Raw genomic sequence first — 24,559 nt, forward strand, 5'->3', positions numbered from 1 at the left:
TTGGTTATATATTTAGCCAATTTTTCACTCAATCATACCTTTGGGTGTATTGCGAAGAATCTGGAAGCTCCAAGTATAGGTTTTTCTGTTTCTGGTTGAAGATCTTGTTGAGTTTTGGGGGAGATTTATCGGTATCGCTTCCTACTCCGCCATTACTCTGACGTCATCAATCCAGATCGAGATCTTTTTTCCATCATAAACTGTCCCACAGTCTGCAGGACATCACAGAGGACACTTGTCCTTGCTGTTCAGCATCTACTCCCTTCACCATGACAGGTGGCACCCTAGTCTCTCTGTGGAGAACCACTTCTGCCTAACTTGTGTGTGACAGGTCTCAGGATAATACAGGTTGGGTAAAGGTAGGTTTATACTCATGACTGTGGAACACAGAGTTTATTCTTATGTTATTATTTACTATTATTTTCTATATGAACAACCGTAAACCTACTTTTGGCCATCCTGTGTATCAGATGCTTGCCTCCCACCAGGGATGCCGAGGGAAGGGGAAGAGAACTTTGAGGGGTGAACAAGATGTCCTCTCTTTAGGACCCGACGTTGTGAGCAGATGACTGGGATGGAGGGAAACGCTGGCCCTCATCAGAGACAGGGCATGCATACATGCACACAAGGCTGTTCACCCCAGGAGCTGTCCCTGCAGCGTCCCCTTGTGTCTTCAAGCCTAATCCTGCCCCTTCCTCACCTCTCCCCCCACTCCCCATTGACTCTCCCTCCCTCCCTCCCCTTTAAATAAATGCCCTTTTGCCAAAGTAAAACCAGGGCTAGTTGTCATTGTTCACAGGTGAGAGCTCTGTCTGACCCCGAGGATGGCGGGTTCTCCTTCTTTTTGGCACTTGTGATAGCAGGCCTTCTCTGAGGTCACCCCTCCTGGCCCTTGACTGCAGCAGGGACTTCCTGGAGCAATGCAGGTGGGAGACCTCCCTTTAGGGGCAATTTTAATGTTTTTCTTAGAGGAGTCTGCTGGAGTCTTGGGAAGTTTCTCATGGACATGGCATTATTTACCCTCCCCTGCCCCCTGCCATGCATCTCCTTGTAGGAGGAAGAGCAGATAATAAAAATATGGTACATTTCAGCACATATCCCACCTTCCTGGAAATGTTATACATTTAACAATTATTAGCTAGTTAGAAAGAAAGAAGGTGCCCTCGTGATATTTTCTCCACTCTTTTATGCTGAAATCAAATTGCTTCTATAGCAGGGGTCCCCAAACTTTTTACACAGGGGGCCAGTTCACTGTCACTCAGACCATTAGAGGGCCGGACTATAAAAAAAACTATGAACAAATCCCTATGTACACTGCACATATTTTATTTTAAAGTAAAAAAACAAAACAGGAACAAATACAATATTTAAAATAAAGAACAAGTAAATTTAAATCAACAAACTGACCAGTATTTCAATGGGGACTATGCTCCTCTCACTGACCACCAATGAAAAAGGTGCCCCTTCTGAAAGTGCGGTGGGGGCCGGATAAATGAGCTCAGGGAGCCGCATGTGGCCCGCGGGCTGTAGTTTGGGGACCCCTGTTCTATAGCTTTGTGCCCAAATATAACTCCAAATCATTGTGCCTAGTTTTAAAAACATTTATTTATTAATTTTTAGAGAGAGAGGAAGGGAGGGTGACAGATAGACAGAAACACTGATCTGTTTCTTGTATGTTCTGACCAAGAATCGAACCGGTAACCTTTGCATATTGAGATGAGGCTCTAACCAACTGAGCTATCAAGCCAAGGCTCATTATTGAACTGGACAAGGCCTAATATTTTATATACACACAAATCATACAGTCTGTATGTAGTTGTTATACAGGATTGTGACATATTAATTTTTACTTATCTAACAACACTTAACACCTGGTGACAACATCTAACCCAGTCCCTGATGACCCCTCCCCCTTTTTATTTTCCTATCTCCTCACCCAGATTTGGTTTTGTTCACAGCAGGTGTCTCTACTGGATGGTTTTGTCTGTTTGTTTTTTACATGCTGTTTATCTGATTACACCCAGTCTCCCCCACAGGGATGCACAGGGCAGTGTTTGTTTTGCTCACCATGGCTCTGTCTATGGGGCAGGGGCATAATAGGTGCTCAGATGCTTTACATTGGATGCATATTTTTCACACAGCAGGTTCTTAACAAGAGTGTGTTCAGAGACTATATGTTTGAATGAGTTAACTACAGTAGGTAAGAAAGTAGAAATCAAACGCCAAAGGATTTTAAAAGGTCAGGTAAAGAGTATGCCATTCATGTCTATGTGGTGTGGGTATGCAAGGTTGCTTCTCCTCTGTAGTGGAACTATGTCAAGGAGTCCCCAGTGAGCTAATCAAGACCTCTGGGCACCAAGCCTTACCTGCCATTTCTAAGACACCCGCTGCCACCATCAGCCCGGCTCCACAACCAGGGGTGAGGGGAAGGAAGGGGAAGGGGGCCTCAGAGGGGACAAATCCTCTTGCTTTGTCTTCAGCCAGTGCTTTCAACATAGTGTTTGCCTTACCAAGCATAAAACTCTGGATATAATTCTAGATCCTTCTTAGAAAATGTTGGGGTTAAAGGATGTTTTAGCAAAAGACTCTTGATGGAGGGAAAAAGGAAATCCAAACAGAATTGGAAGAGGGTGGCAAGGAAGGGTCTGGTGGGATCACTCTGACTTTGGAGTGAGGCAGACCTGGTTTTGAGTCCCTTTGGCCAAATCTCTTAATCATTCTCTACTTTGCTGCGACCTCATCTGTGACATGGGACAGTGATACTCACAAGTCTGGCTGAAGATCAAAAGAGATAATCACTTAAAGCACCAGACATGTATTAAGTTCTAAAGAATTGCAACCTTGGAGGGAATAAAAAGCAAATAGGGCAGAAGAAGAGAAAGAAGAAAAGGAAAGATGAGGAGAAAGTGAAGGTAAAATTGATCATAATGCAGAATGCAAATGGGTTTCTTATGCCTGCTTAGAGCTTGGGGAGCCCAGGGTCCCTCTAAGGCAGTGGTCCCCAACCATTTTTGGTCCACGGACCGGTTTAATGTCAGAAAATATTTTCACGAACTGGCCTTTAGGGTGGGATAGATAAATGTATCACGTTACCAAGACAAGCGTCAAGAGTGAGTCTTAGACGGATGTAACAGAGGGAATCTGGTCATTTTTTAAAAATAAAACATCGTTCAGACTTAAATATAAATAAAACGGAAATAATGTAAGTTATTTATTCTTTCTCTGCGGACCGGTACCAAATGGCCCACAGACCGGTACTGGTTCGTGGCCTGGGGGTTGGGGACCACTGCTCTAAGGCACACACACGTGCAGAGAGCTGCCTATGCTCATGTTTGCATGAGGAAAACTGTTGAGGATGCGCTAGGGTTCTAGTAGAACAAATAAATGAGTGTGAAAATCACAAGCACACAGCACGTAAGATGTGAAGCCACCAATGGCTGGCTACCCTAGATCCTCTCACATTCTCTGTTCCTCCTGGAAAGGGAAGAGTCTGCACAGAAGACTAGGCTCAGGGTTGAGTCCTAGTTTCTTGGGTGTCTGGGTTAATGATTGCACTTCTCTGAGTCTCTCAGTCTTGGTCTCATGTTGGTAATGCAGGGGATGGCTTCACTTCCTGGGGCATGGTAGAAGTTTGTGAGGAGGCCATGTGTCTCTTAAAGCAGTCATCCTTGAGCACCTATATATTGAAGTTAATACTATACTTTAAATTGCTTTCCTTTTATTTCTTATTTATATTACAGCTAAGATATCATGTTGTTTTTATTTTGAAAGTGTGAATAGTCAGGTTTTATTACCCAGGGATTTCATTTCAAGACAAAAGCAGCATTGGAAAATACTGGACACAAGACGGAGCATTGGATCTGACGGGGGGGGGAGGGGCACCCTACTGTGTGATGACCTGTCTCCACGATCCCATCCTCGTCTAACATTCCAGAATTGCCGGCAACAGTCTCCAGGGCTCTGTGCCCTTCCCCTCACTGACCCTCTGCTGACCCACATCCCCCTGGTTTCCACTCACGGCTCGGGGAAAGGCATGTCTTAGGCGTTCTGGGTGAAGAAGTCTTCTGGTGCAGAGTTCGTGGCAAGTGTCTCCAGGCTAGAATCATCTCTCCTAGTCAGTAAGCAAATCCCCACGGAAGCAGGTCTGAAGAAGGGCTCCAACTTCTCACCCACGGGCTGGACTTTGAGATTGGGACAGAAGGGGAGGAGCTCTGGAGGGGAGTCCTGGGGTGGTTACAACCACCACTTCAGGCAAGCCCAGAGCTTTTATAGTGCCCTAGGGAGAGAAAGAAAAAGGGACTGGGGGAAGGGAGGGGGGAAAGGAAAGAGAGTAGGCAAGCAGGCAAAACGAAGATCTTCTGGACTACTTTTGTTAGTGTTGTGTTTCACTGACGTCTTGTCAGGGTGAGCCTCTCCATGCAGGAGGAGGGTGGCGATGGGTGTAGAGGAAGGGTCAGAGATTGAGATGGAGGGGTGGGAATAACAAAGAGAGGGGAAAGAACAGAGTGAATGATGTGGATGGATAAAGAAACCAGTATCGGAATTGAGGGGTCTTAGAGGAAGAAAAGAGGGACCAATGGTGGAGGGCGCTCCTGGGGGAAGGAGAAGGGCACCAATGATCCAGGGAAGGCTCTGGGCAGCTGGACATCTCCATAGGCCCCTGAACGAGGCAAGAAGAATGAGAGGTGTTACTGTGCTTTATTTTTATTGCATTTTAATTTCTTAAATTCCCATTTGTCATTCTTGCCTCTGCCTTCCCTCATCTTTATAGACAGCTATTTAGTGTATTTAGTATATATCTTTTTGTTGGCATGTATTCTTGTAAATTGTGCACTGTTTGTGGTAAGTGCATTTTTAATTTATGTGAATATGTGTCCTTTTTTTTTTCTCCCCACTCAAGAGCCACAATTCTAAGACCTATCCAGGTTGCTCTGAGAATAGTTCTTTCAGGTTTCCAAGCAAGAATGACTGTGTGCTTGGCATTGCGGAAGCAGGACAGTGACAAAGGCAATCGGAACTAGGGAGCATGGGAAGATGGGTGAGTACCATACAAGGAGGACATCTCCTGTCACCCTGCAAGGGGACAGTTGGCTTGGTTACATCATCTACCGACACCTAGGAAGCAACCTTGTACTCCAAATGCGCGCCGGAGGCAAGCTCAAAAAGTGTTCTAAAGTCCATGTAAATAGTCCGCTTTTGCATGGGGCACCCAGCTCCCAGCTCCTTCTGCATTGGGGGCTGTGGGGAGGAGCTGTGTAATCTGGCTGCTCACCTGCTGTGAGAATGACCAATGTCAGTGAGGCCAGAGGTGACATAGCCTCTTCCTATGTCCAATCTGTCTTGCTGTTGGGCTGAGGTGAGAAAATACCCAATTCCTGAAGTCTACTATATGTTCTTTAACTCCACTGGGCTGTGATCAACTTTGCTCCTGTGACCTCTGCAGGCTGAAAACTCCTTTGACTTGAAATTCTTCTTGGGCTGTAAGTTTAGAGATTGTTATGGCGAGAGGCACCCAATAACATTAGGGGCTGCCTACCCTGGCACACAAACTGCTGCATTCTAAATAACTAACTGCAAAAGGAGTAGTGTCTTTTTTATTTAAAACCGTTATCATAACAATATATACTGTCCATAAAAATTGGGGGATATTTTAAAATGGATATGAAGTGATAAAATATCCCCTAATTTTTGTGAGCAGTATTTTTTGTGTGAAAATAAATACAATCGAGCCTAAAATGAGCATAATCAAGAAAGTAGAATCACACTAAATCTGACAATAACCTTTTCGTAAAGTCTCTTTCAGAAATCTTTCACCATGGGCATGCCTGTGTATGTACATGCTTTTTTATAAACTGCCAACAGTCTTATTGACTGCTTATTGACTGCTTATTTTTGCAGCTTTTCATGCAAAAATGCAGCTTTTCATGCAATAATATAGACCTGAGTCATCTTTCCCAATTTTTTCATAATATATTTAATTTACTTTAATTAAATATAATTTAAATGCGAGTCACTCTCACATTTCATAATATATTTAATATTTCATGATATATTTAATTTGGGGAAGTTCTTGACCATTATTACTTCACCCAATTCGCCTCTGTTTTTTCTTCTCTTTCCGGTATTTCAATTACACATATATTACACCTTTTGAAATTATTTCACAGTTTTTAGAGGTTCTGTTATGTTTCTTTCCTACTTTTTCTCATTGCATTTTAGTTTGGGAAGTTTCTATTACCTGTTTTGAGTTCACTGACCCTTTCTTCAGCTGTGTCCGGTCTACTGATAAGCCTACCAAAGACATTCTTTTTTTTTTTAATTTATTGATTTTTAAAGAGAAAGAAGGGGGAGAGAGATTTGTTGTTCCACTTACTTATGCATTCATTTCACAATGATTAGTCTTCCTTTTCCCCAGCCAGAGCAGTGGGCGGGGCGGGGGGGGGTCCTCACCACGGAAGCGGTGATGTTCCTTTAGGTAAGATTCACAAGAGTGTGGGGTCCTCCTAAGACTGTGGCAGCCAGGGAGCACCTCATTCTCACACTAGTCTACACCAGCCCTCCAGCGATTTGTCAAAATTACTGTTTAAGTGTTCCTACCAGTTATGGCTCTGGAAGGGTGGCTTTGGCTACAAGTTAAGCACGTCTTGACTGTTATGTGTAGATTTCAGAGTGACAACTCACTCTGCCACCTCTCTTCTCTGATGGATTAAAATCAAGTCATTGGTTTTCAGTTTGTCCAGCTTTTTTGTTGTAAAAATGAGAGAGACAACATCCAAGCTCGTGGCATGTTGAAGATAAAGCTAGAAGCCTCCGTGTATTTTATGTCATGAATCCTTATTGACGGAAAGCTTTATTTTCTACAACATCTTAGGACATAGAATTTTGTGCTCTGTGCTAATTATGTTTTTCTTGAGTAAATTCCTTGAAGAGAGATGTCTAAGTTGAAGTGTATGTACATTTTAAATGCACTCCAGTAAAATGGCATCCATTTACAATCTCACTAACATTGCACCAAATTGTTTTCTAAGATGCTGGGTCCACTGATCTGAAAACTGGGGTGAGGAGAAAACAGATTTCCTCCAGAGCATCATCCTCCATCTAGGAGTCACTTGAAGTATCAGTCCAAGATCTCCTACCATACATTCACAGAAACCATTCTTGGTAAACAGCTGTGGTCTGTCAGTAACAAGGGACTTGAAGAGTTATCTGCTGTGGATCTTTTTCTTCGCTCCCCTGCAAGCAGATCAGGTATAATCTCCTCCCTTTTACAGAAAGGCAGAGAGGAGGAGCTACCTCATTTACAGGATGGCAAACAGGAGGAGCAGTCCCCTGCCAACTTTATTTCCCAAATGATGAATTCCTTTGAAGGTACAGAATGTATTCCATCAGGTAAAAAAAAGTTGGCATTTCTTTTTGAAAAGGATAATTGGCAAATGGGGAAACATGGGAATTGTGTTGTCATGTTAATGATTATAGAAGAAGCTTTTTTTTTTTTTTTTTTTGTAAACAAGTTAATTAATGAGTTATCATTTAAGTCTTGAGTGGACTGAACTTTGCTTTTTGCCCCCCAGTCCTTCTGCCAATAACAGAGCGGGGTCTTGTAAGAGTTACTGAGGGTAAATAAAAGTTTTTCCAAAGTGATCCTGTTCCTTTCCTAAGTCATTTAGAAGTTGTGGAACTGGAGGAAATGGGAATGTTTTAGAAGGATCCCAGATGACCCCTCAGTCACAGGAAACCTTGTACTATAGGGACGGCCTTTTCCAGTGAGCTGGCCAGGAAGGGTGGCATGTGCAAGGCGCTTAGAAGAAGGGCAGAGCTGACGGGAGCTGTGGCTCAGACCCTGTAACCCTGTAATCAGTTTCATGCAGCCATGATTTTCTTGAAAAATGGTGCAGAATCAAAGTCCCTTTATTTATTTATTAAGATGAACTTTTTTGGATAAGGCTCATTTGGAGTTATTGGACTGAATATTATTGAAAAGTCAGTCTGGTGAGACCTCAGTTATCTGAGCCTTCCCATTAGACTACAATCTCCAGGACAGAAAAGGGACGCCCCTAATGCTTAATGTGTCTCAGCACGGGGCCTGGAACCCAGCGCTTATCACGTGTTGTTCAACAGTGGATGGGGTTGAATGACTGACAGAGAATGAAATTGGGAAGACTTGGTCATGCACATCCAAGTCAATCTCTTTTCGGTAGAATGTATGGCAGAAATAGGCTGGTGCATAGGCCCCTCTCTTAATGCTTGGACTTCTCCACTTATTGATGATCCCTTGAACTTCACAATGAAAGCATTCTGTTTTTTCCAATCACAGCAGGATGACATTTCTTAGAAGTTGGCTCCTTATGTCCAGGGGTTATATGAGGGAGGCACCGCCCCTAAACTTGGACCCTTACATACAGTAAATTACCTTCTTAAGACCTTTAATCTCATCTTGTTCCTATAATAATCATTACAAAATTGGATGATTTATATTTCAAATTGCAAAGACATTTAGATTGCAGAAGAAAAATAAAGGAAAGATGCACCAGATAAGAAAAATGGAACTGATTGATCACGTAAGGAACATGTTTTCAAATAGAATGAGCACAAAACCTAGTTCCCCTTATTCATGGGGAATATGTTTATTCCAAGACCCTCAGTGGAGGCCTGAAATTATGGATAGTATTGAACCCTATCTGTATATGTGTTTTCCCTGTCAATACATATCCATGATAAAATTTAATTTATAAATAAGGCACAGAAAGAGATCAACAATAATAATAATAATAAAATAGAACAATTATGAAAATATACTGTAACCAAAGTCATGTGAATTTGGTTTCTGTCTCTTTCTGTGATGATCTAGGCAGCCACTAGGGGGCTAACAAGTGGGTAGCATATCCATGGGGGATCTGCGGGACGAAGGGGTGATTCACATCCTGGCCAGATAGAGAGGAGTAGCGTAAGATTTTCTCATGCTACTCAGAACAAGACACAATTTAAAACCTATGAATTGTTGATTTCTAGAATTTTCCATTTAATATTTTCAGACTGCAACTGGCTACTGGTAGCAAACTGTGGACAGTGGAACCATGGATAAGGGGACTATTGTATATGCTGTTTATAAGAGATGCACTTACAGCATAACGCCATAGAGCAGTTGAAAGTGAAGGAACAGAAAGAGACTTGTTAGAGAATTACCACCAGAGAGAAAGCTACCATACCAGTATCAGTATCAGAGAAAAAGATCTCAAGACAGAATCATTAAGGATAAAAGAGATCATGTTTAACAATGAAAAGGATAATTTATCAGGAAGACCAAACACTTAAATCTATAAACCCCTAATAATACAGCCTCAAAATACAGGGTGGCGAAAGTAGGTTTACAGTTGTGAGTACATGAAACAGAGTTTATTCTTGTATTGTTATTTATTAATTATTGTATTGTTTTCCATATGAACAACTGTAAACCTACTTTTGCCCATTCTATATAGGAAGCAAAAATTGGTAACATTACAAGGAGAAAGAAATTTCTGTAATCTTAGAAAACTTTAACTTACAAATCACCTCAGGAAATTATATCTCAAGAAGTAAAAAAAAAAAAAAAAAAAAAGAATCTTATAAATGCAAAATCTTAAATAAAATGTTAGCAAATTAAATGCAATAAAGTTTGCAAAAAATACAACATGAGCAAATAAAATTTATTCCAAGAATTTGAGGGTAATTTAACATTTAACTATTCTCTCTAAATTAATTCTCCATAATGATTTACATATTAGATGAATAACAGAGAATATCCATATTGTTATAGTGATAGATGCAGAAAAAATTTTGAGAGCTTTTAACAACAATTCAAAATAAAAAAATTATTAGCAAACAAGAAATAGAAAGAAATGTCTTTAATATCACTAAGTGTATCTGCAAAAACCTACAAGAAACACTATACTTAATGATAAATTTTTAGTAATATTATCGTTAAAGTCAGGAACAAGAAAGGCTGTCTACTACTCTGCTTCTACTCACCATTGTACTGGAAATCCAACCCCAAGAAATAGATCAAGAAAAAGAAAAAAAGTATAGGGATTAGAAAACAAGAGCAAAGTTGTTACATTTTATTGATATAATTATAAAAATGGGAAAATCCAAGAAAACCTACAAATTATAAGAACTAATAATTGAGTTCAGTAAGATTTCAGGACATAGGATCAATATTAAAAAATGAGTGGTTTCAGCCCTGGCCGGTTGGCTCAGCGGTAGAGCATTGGCCTGGCGTGCAGGAGTCCCAAGTTTGATTCCTGGCCAGGGCACACAGGAGAAGCACCCATCTGCTTCTCCACCCCTCCCCCTCTCCTTCCTCTCTGTCTCTCTCGTCCTCTCCCGCAGCCAAGGCTCCATTGAAGCAGTTGGCCCGGGTGCTGAGGATGGCTCCATGGCCTCTGCCTCAGGCACTAGAATGGCTCTGGTTGCAACAGAGCAACGCCCCAGATGGGTAGAGCATCGCCCTCTGGTGGGCATGCCGGGTGGATCCCGGTTGGGCGCATGCGGGAGTCTGTCTGACTGCCTCTCTGTTTCCAACTTCAGAAAAATACAAAAAAAAAAAAAGGAAAAAAATTAGTGGTTTCTATATACAAGCAACAACCAGTTAGAATAAGATAATGTTTAAAAAAATACCGTAATAACAAAAATTATATGGTGCCTAAAAATGAATCTAATAAAACACATAAAGAACAGTATAAAGCTTTATTAAAGACCTTAGAAACTAAACTGATAATATACCATGTTCGTGATAAGAAGACACTACATTATAAAGATCTAAAATTCTTCCAAAATTATACATAAATTTAATTGATGATTTAATTTGCTGCGCAATTTTGTTTTTTGGAAAGTTCATGGGCTAATCTCAAAACTCATATGATGAATAAATGGCCAAGAATAACCAGAATACTTTTTACAAAAATACAGAGGTGTAGGAATTAATTTACCAGATGGTAAATTAGACTGCATAAAATTACGGTAATAAAACAGAGGACCATCAGATTAACAGACCACTGGACTGTAATAGAAAGCCCAGATGCAGGACTCAGGCCTGTGCAGAGACTTGGAAGATAACAAAAATGGTGAGAGAAGATAAGCACATAAAGGATGAGTTCTTCAGCTGTAGAATGGAATTCAAACAGCAACAATATCATCTTATGCTTGTCAAATTATCAAAAATTAAAATCTGATGATATCAGGTAGTGATTAAGGAGAGAATGGCATTGAAGACATGTTGAGCTCTGTGTTCCGTATGATCTAACAATTTTATCTATGTAGATCCTGGAGAAAGTCTTGCAAATACTCAAAAAGCGAGACTTGCATATGAATGTTCATTGCAGGGTCCTGTATAATAGTGGAAATAGAGAGTTGATAGGAGCAGGGTTTAAATAGCAGGTAAAACCAATAAGCTGGAGCTATTTGAATCTCAAGACCCCAATGCTGAATAAAAAGAAACTAAGGTGCATAATACATATACTGTTATCTATGTAAAATTCATAAACACCCAGAATATTGATATATATTGTTCATGAATACATATAGATGAGGCATTTTTTAATGGCCAAGAAGCATACATAACAGATACAAGATTGTGGTTACCAATAGAGAAAAAGATAGAGGATTTTGTTATTGAGGGATGTATATTACCGCATCTGTGATGTGTCATTTTTTTTTTTTAAAGGTAAGGAACAGAAACGATGAGATGTTAATATTCATGAAATCTGAGTGTTGGTAATTGATCTTTGTTATATCATCCTCTGCAGTTTTCAAGTGTTTACAAAATATTTTATTCAATAAATAGATCATAAATGGAAGAGTAATCACAGCTAGAGTTTTATGTGAAGACGGAAGATAATTCTAGGTAGAAAGAAACAAACAAAAGAAAGCGTGAATCCTTGGCACTGAGTTTTGTGGCTTAAATTTCATTTGGGAAAGTTTATTATATATCAGATTTGGAAAGTGTCCCTTTGATTGATCTTGGTTGTTCCCAGAAGGACTAAGGAACTTCTGGGTACTTCCAAGCATATTTACGTTTTTAAGGCTCAAGTTTGGCACATAAATAAAGACTGAGGGAAAGAGAAGATGCAGAGTTTAGCTGGCTTGGAAGCAAGATGTCAGTTTTGATTTAGAATTAACAGGAAAATAAAATTAAGGAATGTGTTGAAAGATGAATACAAAAAACTGTGAGTCTAGAAAGGACGCCTGGATGAGTGTTCTAAGACAAATATTTGAGCATGTGTCTGTGTTTTATATCCAGAGGAGCTTAGAATGCTGTCCTTTTCTTCTTTTAAAAAAATTTCCTAATAAAATTTATAGAAGAAAAATTTCTGTTACTTTTTTTTCCATAAAATACATTTCATCTGTGTGTAAAAAGAACCCCCAAAAGCCATTGCTCAGGAAGTGATTTATTAATTAAAAAAAATTTTGATTTTATTTATTGATTTTAGAGAGAGAAAGGTGGGGAGGAGGAGCAGGAAGCATCAACTTGTAGTTGCTTCTCATATGTGCCTTGACCAGGCAAGCCCAGGGTTTCAAACCAGCAACCTCAGCATTCCAGATCAATGCCTTATCCACTGCGCCACCACAAGCCAGGCTATTAATTAAATTTAAACTAAGCATTGCTACCAGGTCAAGTAGTTGCTCTGCCCAAGAACTGAAAAACGTATCATGAGTTTACATGGTTCAGTAACTACGCTAGTATAATGCATGTGATGTTATATTTAACTAACATTCCCTCAGTTTTTTGTTTTTTTTCAGAGACAGAGAGAGTCAGAGAGAGGGATAGATAAGGACAGACAGACAGGAACAGAGAGAGATGAGAACCATCAATCATCAGTTTTTTGTTGTGACACCTTAGTTGTTCATTGATTGCTTTCTCATATGTGCCTTGACCATGGGACTTCAGCAGACCGAGTAACCTCTTGCTCGAGCCAGCAACCTTGGGTCCAAGCTGGTGAGCTTTTGCTCAAACCAGATGAGCCTGCGCTCAAACTGGCGACCTCGGGGTCTTGAACCTGGGTCTTCCGCATCCCAGTCTGATGCTCTATCTGCTGCGCCACCGCCTGATCAGGCTCCCTTACTTTTTAAAAATCTTTTTATCATATTTTTTAAAATATCTGTGCTTTGTAAGTATAAGCTTTAATATGAACCTGATTATAACAAGAGAAAAATGTTTAACAAGGCATTAATATGGGCAGCGGGAGTTGAGGGGTGGGGCAGATTGTGGATAGAAGAATGATGATTTAGCACAGCGGTTCTCAACCTGTGGGTCGCGACCCACAGGTTGAGAACCGCTGGTTTAGCGTATATTTTATCAAGAAGAGGTTTAGTTTCATCTGCATGGTTTGGAAAGATTTGCAGAGATAAATCAGTAAGAATCTGCTCTGTAGCCAGTAAGGTCCTTGTTGGGGGCTTGTCAGTAGACTCTTTTCCTATATACCCTTCTTGTTTTACTCTATTCCCCGCCCCCGAGACTTCAAGCTTTCTACTAAATGAAAGTTATATCTCCCAGTCCCTAAAAAATAGAAGAGATTTAGAATATATAAAGCTTGGCTAGTAAGTTATAGGGAGTCGGGTGTGGGTCAAGTTTCAAATGCTTTCCCGGCCAGATATGGCAATATATATTTTCTGTTTTCTTTCAGAAAAGCACATGCAGTGGTTTTGGAAAACGAGCTACATATTATTTTTCCAGCTCCTCGTAAATTATGTGATTGCGGTGCCTGGTGGCTGACACTCCAATTTTTGCTGCTTAAAAGTGAAAGTGTGCACAAGTATTAAAGACAGATGGAACCGATGTAAGCATGGGGGACTCAGCGTTTCTTTGTTGGAGGCCAAGTTTTAGAGTGTGATACGCAAGAGACTTTTCATTCCCCTGTAAGAATGGCATTAGAGAACCAGAAAACAAAGGGGGTTTTGGAAAGCAAAACCCCATGCCATTCATTCCCCTATTCTGCACCATAAGCATGGACAGGAGGTGAAGATTTCTGGATCTAGAGTTGTTAAAAGTAAAAGGTTATCATTTTATACTTAATCTGAAAAATTTTGTCAGAAAAGATGTTAGTAATATGGAGGATTCATACTGTTAAAAAAAATCCCTTTATTATTATTTTTAATGGTTTGGTCTTTCCTTCATTTCACAATACGTATTTCAATGAGCTCATCTGATTTGATCCCCAGTACACGGTGGTCCCATCTCCCTTTAGTGAAAGGGGTGGGTCACGGGGAGCACTCCTGTTTGCAATCATATGGTGAAGAGAAAGAAGAAAAACTTCTGTGGTTCAACTTAATTCCTGGATAATAGATCCTTTTCCAGCAAAAACTCTTCAAGAAAATTATTTCAACCACACACATGTTATTCTGCTCATTTCCATGTCACATAAAAAAAGAGAGAAAGGGTAGGCAAGGGAAATAAACATTTATTGAGCCAGGCACTGAGCTGGGAATTTTCAATAACATGAGTAGAAATATAATGACCATATTATACTGGGATGGCTAAGATTATGTTTGGCAAGCATTGTTTTTGACGTGCAGTAAAATTGAAGATGTTATGATAATGGCAGTTACCACACTCTCCCAGACTAATGACAAAGATTTAACTGACTGCCCACATTGTCTCTTCACAATGGAAGGAGATAAATGAATAAATCCATTAAAAACAGCATAATATACAGTAACCAAAGATATACAGAATTTAAAATGTAAGAGAAATCGGTTGACTATAGTCTTCTATAATTCTTTAAGGCAAAATGGAAAAAAATAGGCATTATAATAAGTACATGTAGAAATAAATTTTAAAAATCAAAAGAGGATTACTTCTGATATATGATTGACTTTTCTCATACCATAATATATTTTATGTATAAATCAAATAAAGAAAATATTTATTTCTAGGTATATTTAGGAAAATCAAATTTGTGAGAAATACTATCATCATGACTTTGGGCAACAGGTACCATATAGTTAGGAAAAGCATCTGCACTCTGGTTTTGTTGGTTTTCATCTGTGACTTACTATGCCTTCTTTCTGTTCCTTATTCATCATCCAGTTTTTTTTTTTTTAGATGTAGGAATGGCTATTAAGACAACCTGGCATAAACCTGACAAGTGGTGAATTAGAAGGTGTATTCTCATGTAAAAACAAATAACAAACAAACAAACAAACCCATCCAACAACTTTTGTAATAAGCACTTCTCAAGTTCCCACTTATTGTTGAAGAACTTTGCTTAGCATTCTCTAGGGAAGAGAAAAAGCAGAGGTAGTGGTAGCTTTGAAAATATGGAACCTTATGTGATGACACAGTCTTTACTTCAATATGGCTTTACAGAAGACACAGATCACCCAGTGGGCTGGTTCTAGATTGCTTTGGTTTCCACATGAGACTCTTAAGTTTGAAAAATGAATGATCAAGCACAAAGCAAGCCTCATGATGCAAATCACACTCAAGAAGTATAAGAGGTTACATGACGCAAAGCCGAGGGGTTGACTTTCAAATAATTGTTGGTTGTACTTTGAACACTTAACACCCCAGATCAGCTCTACAAATGGCACATTATACTACTTCTAGACAAAAATTAAGAAAAAAATTAATATATTCATGGCTTCAACAGAATTATATGATTACATATTTCCTTCAGTTTTGTTTTACAGACATTGACACAATCATATTGAAACTACATATGGATAGATTGTTAGTTCATTAAATAATTATTTTCATTGGTCTTTTATAAGTTTCACAATATGAGGATTGATTATATATTTCAATGTGTCATATAGTTTGTGAACCAATTAAAGCAATATATATATTTATATATAAAATAGTTACTTTAAAGTCAGGAATATCACATGGCAAATACAACAGATATAGCCACTGAAAAATAGTCAACGCATGAGACATGACACCCTTCGTTCTAAACAATAGCAGCTTCAAAGAAAGGACATTAGGACAAGAAGGGGAGGTAGTTACTTTGAGAAATTCAAAATCATTTCATCAGGAATTTTATAAAGCAAATTATTTCTCAGAGGTATCTCTGCCATGCCATTTTCTAATGTCACATAGCAAAACAAAAAGATTTCCCCCCCAGGTCTTCTGAAATTTGCATGGAAAAACTCAGACTGTAGTTTGAAGTTCATTCAGGTAAAGCAAAATTTGATCACAACTATTAAAGGTTATTTTTGATTACAATTTAAGTAGCCAAAGTTTTGAGAGTTAATTGTTTTTTTTCCTTCTAATCAGATGCAGAAAAAAAAAATTAATAAATGAAGACTATCAAAGGGTCTTTCTATTCACTGACCACAATTACATAAATGGGATATGTTTTTCCTCTTTGCATGTCTCCATACGTCCTGACTTGAAATCACAGCCTAAGACTAATCAATGTGGACAAACCAGTAGCGGGCCTATGGTATTGTGAATTATGCTCATCTCTTAGCCGTAAACTCAGAACACTGAATAGATTATGGATTCACCAGGTCTCATAAAATTTGGGTTTAGCAAGCTACTCTTGGCATTTTATGAAATCCTGAGATGCCCAAACCTCTGAAAATGTTCTATTTGCTAGCTTTCTTTTTCCTTTTTTTGAAATATATACAGTGAGGGTCCCAGACCAAAAATCACCTTTCTGAAGAACACAAGTCTGGGGAGAGAGCTCCCATGTGATTTGCACATTCAGGCCCTGATTAAAGAGAGAACTCCTGGTTAGATCAGAAGCTCTCAAACAAACCTTCTGTGTGTTTAAGTTTCTGTTTAAGACCTCCAGAACTGAGTCATCAATGTCACTTGGATTTATTAATGGCCTTTGAATTAATTAAGCAATTAATGAATAAGGCTAGCATCTCTAAGCATTTAAATCTCCAAATTAGGTAACTTAGAACCCTCAACCCTGATATCTGTGTGGCTGATTTAACACTTGACTCAGTCTCTGGCAGGGCCAGAGTCATTGTTTAGGAATAATTTCATTTTTCACAGGTTGTATGGTTGCGAAAGCCATGATTAACCCCTAAGAAAGCTATAGGCCCTGGAGTGAGAGAACAAAGAGCCCGCACGTATGGACCACTCAGAGGAAGAGGAGAGGTAAAGACATTACATCAAATCAGTCTGACTTGGAGGAACCGACCTCTGTTTTTCTCTCAATCTTTGTGGCGGTCACACCGTTCATTGCTTCAGGTTAAGGGCACATTGACAGTGCTTTTCTGATGATACCTGAACCTTCGTCCAGAAACTCTAGATTTTACTGAGGTCGCAAGAATCAAAGGTGGTTACAGTTGTATGAGGCCTTTGACACATTTTAGACCAAGCCATTTAGTTAATAGGTAGGGAAACTGGTGGCTAGAGTTTAAAGGACTTGCATAAGGTCACATAGCTTGTTTAGTGGCAGTAGCGTGACGTAGACCTGGATATTGAATGCTCAGCCCACTACCCTAGGAGCAACACAACGGTGCTTGAGCTGAAAGGGCAAAGAAAGAAATTTGTTTACTGATGTACGTGTGACTCTTTTAACAATGGCAAATCTATATTAGTCAACACTAGGGTAGTAATCCAAAGTCATTTACATTTCCCTGTGTGTGTACAAAGTTCCATTTCCAGGCCTAGCCATGCAATTCAAAGCCATTCAAAAGTTCATCAATATGTTTGTAAATTGAAGTCTGGAGGGTGGCAGGCTGATCCTCAAACTCTAGCCACAGTCACTTTCTTCTCAAAGTAAGTTACACTATTCACATCAGCTCTGTGGCAATTCAATTAAACTGGCGATTTTCAACCTTTTCATCTCTTGGTACACGTAAACTACTAAAATTCTGTGGCACACCAAAAAACATACCATATACCCGACAAAAGTAGGTATAATTTTGATTCATTCACACCAGACAGCTAAGCTATTGTTGTGTTGGTTTTGTCACTTGTTTATTTGACAATCTAAGGGAAAAGAGGTCAGGTATTGCATGTTTTAAAAATTCTTGTGGCTCACCGGTATGCCTCTTGTGGCATACTGGTTGAAATTACTGTATTTAACAATAAATTTAAAAATTTGCTGAAAAGTTGCTGGTTGGATCTTAGACCATTTTATCATTCCCTTTCTGGCTTCTCCATTCCTTTACATACAAAAAAGAACATTTACTTTTCCATTGACACACTTTTTCTTTTTTTTTGTAAAATGAAAACTTAAAAAATATAAAAATAAAGAAAGGCACTTTGTAAAATGTGTACAAATCCGTTTCTCTCTTGTCTACACTACAGTAACGGGGAAGTTACTACAAGGAGGGTCGCGTCCTTCTGGAAGCGCCGGGCAGGGCCGGGCAGCCAGCTTTCCTCCAGCCTCCAGTTGCTCGTTTGCTTATAAGACTCCCTGGGTCACTATGGGAAAAGGTGACAAACCCCTTGATCTTGTACAGGTGCTAAGGGATTGACCCCCTTTGGACCAAACCAGTGAAAGCAAGTCTTTAGTCCATAACTGCCTGCCGGGATTGGCCTGAGGCACTTAGGAGAAGTAGAGTCAGTTAAATGTCAGTGACAGTGGCTGACGGTGACTTGTGCTCATACAGAGGTGCCTAACACCCATTTGTAAAAATTGACCACAGGACACTTTGCAGTTTGGGTCATGAGCCTCCACAAATCACTCATTAGCTATCCTGTTTCCATGTGCTTTGTAAGACGAATACTTAGGCATTTAAAAAAAATGATTTTTTGTAATTCAGAGCATAAGGCTCTTTAAACCAACTGTGCAAAGTTGTTTGGTAATCCAGGAGAGAAAAAACATACCAGAATCAGCAATCAGATGTAAGAAAAGAGATTTAGGCTGTTGGACTTAGCAAAGAATAAGCATGGTTTGATTCAGCAAAAGATAATTTTTCTAAAAAGTAGAGCCACATTCAATGTCTTTTTTTTTTAAGTCTCATGGCCCTTCTCTTTACACACATCTTTGCACATAATATTAGACTACAATTCTGTGTCTATATAATTTATAAAATGCAAATGCAATATGTTAGGACCAACCAGAACTGATGATTTAAAGGGAAAATACAATAAGCACATGACTAACAAGTACTTGCATTTCTGTGGTGAAGGGCTTATTAGCTTAATTAAGATATAAGAAATTGGTTAAATTATCTTGGCTAAAAATATTCAGTGAGTCATGGAATCAAGGAGTCGGAGTTTAAAAGGACATTAGAAATTATTTGCTCCAATATTTCCTTCCGAGGAAACTGAGGCCTAGAGAAGGGAGTTGATCTGTCTAAAGTGACATGATCAGGACTGCACCTGGGACTCTTGACCCTCAATCTGCATCCTTCCATTTGACATGCTGTTTCATTGATAGAAAATGTCCTACTCAACGATAAAAAAAACCCCTTAAAACTTAATTCAAATATAGAGTTCTAATTGGCCAAGAAATATAGTCTTGATTTGACTTAATGAGTGACTAATTAGTATTTTTTAAGGAATTTAGTTCAAGTGGAGTCTTTACCCATAGCAGTTTTTTCATATATACCAAAATCAGATTATTTTTTAATTTTCAAACTATCACAGTGATTGATAAACATCTTGAAGGACAATGAACTATTTTGGGAAAACTCTAGTCTGTATTGGCTTTGGAAGGCAGAATCTAAGGTCAATGCTACTCAAGGGGGACTACAGCCACCAGGCTTCTTGGAAGGTGTATGCATTTCTGCAGGTCATTTTCTACCATTGTGTGAATCTTCAACTACTAATAGATTAAAAAAAAATTATGCCTTCTCCTTACATACAGTGTTGTTCAGTGTGAGTCAAAGAGACTTGACTCGTACTTTCTAAGAGAGGAGTTTCCATGCACTAAAATAGCCTTCAGTGACAATGGTCATCCAGGGCTGTGCCTCTCAAACTTCATGATTCATACACGTGAATCATGGGGAACTTGGCAAACTGCTGACTGAATCTGTAGGTCTGAGGCAGGGAGACTGAGATTCTGCATTTTCACGCAGCACCCACGTGATGATGATGCAGCCGGTCCTTCGCTGCAAGGATCTAAGGGATTGAATGAACGTGGACAACTTTTCCCAATGTTCCCTTTATACTTATGCTGTTTATATATTGGGAGAATAGATCTCAGATCTACTGCTTTTGGAATGCTGGAGGCTCTGGCACTGTGTTCACTTTCAAACATCAGGCCGCCTCTGAGTCCAGTTCCTATCAACGTGGGTTTGTTGGGGTGGAATATTTGACTCAGAGGGATGAGCTCAAATTCTCTCCGTCCAGCTAGTGAGTGGACAGAGAGAAAGAATTTGCCATCAGGTGAAATAAAAAATAGAGAGAGGCAGTTCGTGAGTCATGGATGTTCTCTTTAAAATGGTACTCTAGGCTTCAACCCCTCCTTGGGAGCCTGCCCTTGGAACTGACTTGCAGATTCTTACTGGCCTTTGTAGCTGTTCACAGCTCTCCACAGATGCTCTTTCTGAACACTTCTATTTGGACTCTTCTGACGTGAGTGTTGTCTCTGCCTTTGCCAGGGTTTTGCAAATGGATCTATTCCAGAGGGATGCTAACTCATGGCTTTGCTTAAAGTATTTTCACTGCTCAAGATTGCTCAGAAAAACAAAGCCAAACAAAACCCGTCTCTCTAAAACAGCAAGTTAGATGCCAGCACTCTTCTATTTTGATGGTGACTTCATGAATATTCACCCAGAGAAGAGCAGAAGCCCCAGGTGAGCCCTAAATTAAGGGAGAAGTAATTTCTGTCTGTGGAGAGCCCTAACACTCTAGCTTGGTGATGGTTGTTCAACGTATCCTGGAGATAAAAGATTCAGATAAACTACACTACACCATATTGGACATTGTATATTGTCATCCACTTCACATTCCTCAGTGGGCTTTGGGTCATATGGCATTTACTCCACAAATAGGGACTGCATATATATACTATCACGTACTGTAAAGACTCATTACAGCCTCATAGCAGAAAATGCTGTTCCCACTGAATACGTAAACAGCTATACTGGGAAGATAGAAAATTCTCTTTTATTTTCCCTAAGTGATAGAAAAATAGTCTTTAAAAATACATTGTTAAACGTGTGGGTCTGTATTAAAGTAGAGTTCGTATGTACAGTAAGGCAGAGTCTCCATTTGTGTCCTGCTGAGATTATCTTTTAAATTAAAGTTTGTATTTGGGGATTTTTTCATTTTTTTTCACTAAGATTAGACTGTATCTATCATGCTGAAATGAAGTAGGAAAACATTTTAGAAGGATTTACCACATCAAGTTCATTTGCCTCCAGTGTAAGAAAATTTCACTTTCCATAACTATATTCTCTAGAGGCTGTAGAATGAAATACAATTTAGGGGAGAAAACCCATGCCTAACAAATCCTAACTATTTCAAGAGTAAAACTAGAGACATCATTTTTCCGTGCATATCAGCCATGTAGCACTCGGGCAATGGGAAGCAATGTAAACAATTTGTAAGGTGTGCCGGAACGCACCCTCTGAAGGTGTCGCATTTGGTAGATCCTAACACAATGAAAGAGGCGCGCAAAGGTGAAGCAACTGTTTTTCAAAAGCGGTTTTCATGGCATCGTTCTCATTTCGATCATCTTTCTGTGCTTAAATTATTTTAACTATTGCATTTCCTCCTGTCACAGAGCAAACTGCAAAGGCCTTTTCCAGAGGCTACGTACCTATTGGCACTGGCCCTCAGGCATACTAAGCAGTGTGCTTTCCTGTCATTGAACATGCAGTTTTATAACTAATAGCTCAAAGTAAATCTACGAATCACAGGAAACAAAACAGTCTGTTCTGGAATCGGCTGTTGGAGAAAGAGGCAATGGGTTGAAAATGGAGCATGAGAAGGAGTGAACTGTGAGTTTTAGTAGTGTCATTCTAACCCCGTTCTCGAACATTCTCTGGTAGAGTACATTTCATGTATGCTGTGGGAAAATCACATTTTAACCAAGAATTCCATGAATGAAGCCATCACTGAAAAGAGTGCTTTAAACATGCAGGGTCCAGGTAGTCCAGCCCAGCCAGCTGGAGTCTGCAGCTGCTTGGGGTCATGGTGAAGGGGGCCGGGTCTTTCTCCCCTTGATTCTGCTGCAAGGGTGGCGGGGCATCCTCGGCTGCCTCTTCCAACAAAGCCAGGCTTTGAGTGCGTGGGTCCTGCACTAACACCAGGATGTTGTTATCCATCACCCTGGACACCTTCGCATACTCCCTGCTGGTTTTCGGGGAACCGGACTTCTCGGCCTCGTTGCTGTTCTCTTTCTGTTTGGGGAACAATGATAGTGCTCCATCTTTGTTGATCTTGTGAATCTCCACATAATCCAAGGGCTTGGCAGAGACAAAGGGGGCTTTCTCCAGGGGCAGCAGCCACGGGGTGTCTGGGTCAGCGGAGGAACGACAGCCGTCCACCTCCCTCTGCTCAGCTGCCTTCTCCTCCCCTCCAGTCTCAGTGGGGCTCAATAGTGTTAGAGCAGGTTTGTCTGTTTTGTCTAGCCGAGTGGCTAAGGTCCCCGCCGTGCCCATGACCAGCTTACACATTTCAGCAATGTTTTCGTAAGAGGACCTGGGGCTGTGCTGGCTGGGGAGCTGTGACAGAGGCCACGTCGCAGATTTGGGTCCATCAGAATGGAAGAAGCTTGTGCTCTGAGGATCCCTGGTGGGGGTACCGGGGTTCTCTGGCTTCTCAATACCCTCAGGAGTGAGTAATGTGGAGGGATTTTCCTGGGGTTCCTCACACTTTTCGGACAAAAGGGAAGGACTGTCATAGCTGCCCTGGCCAGAGTCACTGTCGGGATCCAGATGTTTGGGCTTCATCTCTTGACCCAGGTGTCCTTTTGAATGGACTGGCATCAGCTGCTGTTTCTCATTGTCAACAACTTCTAAAAGCTCCACCAGCAAGTCCTCACAGTCAGAAGGGAAGTCTTGGCACCCCAGGGCACTGAGTAGTTCCTCTGACTTGCCCCTCTGTTAAAACACAGATGCAAGGAGAAATAGCTGTCAGCCTTATGACATTCCAAATCAGCGCCAATGCCTAGCCTGTTCTCATGACCATGCATAGGCAGATGGAGTAACAACCTAGCAGAATTTCCCAAACTTTAGACATTTGTGTCCCAGGCCCTCTAAAATCACTTCCTGGGGTACTAGTTATCTAATATTTTTCTTTAAGTTAATTCATGATTTTAATTTATTCTCTAAGCAATAATGATCATGAGTTTTATAGACAAGTAGTATATGCACAGGTAAGAAACATACACCTGTTAAATAAGAAGAGTTTGTTTTATTTAACAACCACCGAACTCAATCATGGGGCTCAGTGGCTCTGCGATCTGGCTGCTGGCCTCCTCACCTCCTCCTCCACTTTCTAGAATCTGGAGTAGTAGTAAGTTGCTTCTCTTCTCAAGTCCTCCCTTCCTCTTTCTCCCTTCCTTCCCCTCCCTTCTTCTCCAAGTCTGCTTTTCTCTCTCCTCTCTTCCATTTCCTCTCTCTCCTCCCCATCTTTTCCTGCTAATACACATTTCTCCTTCTCCTGCTCTTCCTCTTCCTCTCCCTCCTCCTCCTCCTTCTCTCTCGTTCTTCCTCCAGCCTTCTCCTCTTACTTTTCACTCTTATTCCTTATCCTCTGACTTAGGCAGGTACTGGTGCCTAAATCTTGGCTTTGTCACTCATTAAGGGGTATTGACTTTGAACAAGCTGCTCAATGATCTTTAGTTTCTCCATTTGTAAAATAATAATACCGTATCGGAGGGTTCTTTTGAGGATTGGAGGTAACGTGATTGAGAAAACAAAACTATTTCATGACACAAAAATCAGTTATTTTATCATTAAGTCTGTGGCTACTTAATTTAGTTAGCGGAAATGTTCATGCTGGTTCTATAAAGGGCAGTGGGACAAGAGCACTGAACCAGGAGCCCAAATACCAGGGCTGTAGTCTCTGTTATGATATCTGCAGTCAAAGAGAATGAACTCAAGCCACATTCCCTGGGACTTACATCTCACACTCTTGTACCGTTAGCCTCACAGTGGCTGGGCCAAGCGACAAAACACACAAGGGTAACTGTTTTTATATACACCACTCACAAAAATTAGGGGATAATTCAAAATAAATATGAAGCGATAAAAAAAAAATCCTCTAATTTTTCTGAGCACTACAGATCAGTGTTAAACTTAAGGTCAAATTGAAATGATATATTTCAACCTGCAAAGAAATTTAAAATGTGCTAACTTCTCTTTTTCTTCCAGACACTTAAGTTTAATTCCCACTTGAATCAGCCTAAACAGGCCCTGCAAACAGCAGCCCGCGACATGCATCCAGTCTCAGGTAGCATTCTCAAAGAGTAAAAACTGCAATAAGATATTCTGTTCCTGTGCCCTTAAGTCAAGAACATTCAGGTTAAAGCTGCCACCACTTGTAATGGAGGGGGTGGTGGTAGGTCCCTCTTTTGTATTATACAAAATATTTTTTCTAAACTGAATACCGGTACAAAATGTATATGTGTGTGCTCATGAGCAGACTTGGTAAATCTAGCAATATCACTATGTGTTGTCACATTTATCTGGGCTTTCTCTCTTCTCCCTCTGACATTGA

At 40.1% G+C, this 24,559-nt stretch overlaps 2 protein-coding genes and 1 long non-coding RNA gene across 8 annotated transcripts in view; 1 reads left to right on the forward strand and 2 right to left on the reverse strand.

Annotated features, from left to right (window-relative positions):
- Positions 1 to 4,231, reverse strand: part of AGXT2 (alanine--glyoxylate aminotransferase 2) — a 47,098-nt gene extending 42,867 nt beyond the window's left edge. For both annotated transcript variants that reach the window (XM_066244322.1, XM_066244318.1), the window contains exon 1: positions 4,019 to 4,231. In XM_066244322.1, coding sequence (XP_066100419.1) covers positions 4,019 to 4,106 — 88 coding nt within the window. In that variant the 5' untranslated portion in view covers positions 4,107 to 4,231. The remainder of the gene's footprint in view (positions 1 to 4,018) is intronic.
- Position 4,232: 1 nt separating this feature from the next.
- On the forward strand, positions 4,233 to 24,343 carry LOC136314023 (uncharacterized). Its single transcript, XR_010727266.1, has 5 exons — positions 4,233 to 4,404; positions 4,901 to 5,038; positions 7,029 to 7,248; positions 13,659 to 20,685; positions 24,214 to 24,343. It is a non-coding gene; the product is annotated as an uncharacterized lncRNA (long non-coding RNA).
- PRLR (prolactin receptor) overlaps positions 20,681 to 24,559 on the reverse strand; it is a 147,576-nt gene continuing 143,697 nt past the window's right edge. For all 5 annotated transcript variants that reach the window (XM_066244306.1, XM_066244310.1, XM_066244301.1 and 2 more), the window contains exon 10: positions 20,681 to 22,938. In XM_066244306.1, the coding sequence (XP_066100403.1) occupies positions 21,949 to 22,938 (990 nt within the window). In that variant the 3' untranslated portion in view covers positions 20,681 to 21,948. The remainder of the gene's footprint in view (positions 22,939 to 24,559) is intronic.

Source organism: Saccopteryx bilineata, chromosome 1, assembly GCF_036850765.1.
Source record: "Saccopteryx bilineata isolate mSacBil1 chromosome 1, mSacBil1_pri_phased_curated, whole genome shotgun sequence".
Taxonomy (NCBI): Eukaryota; Metazoa; Chordata; class Mammalia; order Chiroptera; family Emballonuridae; genus Saccopteryx; species Saccopteryx bilineata.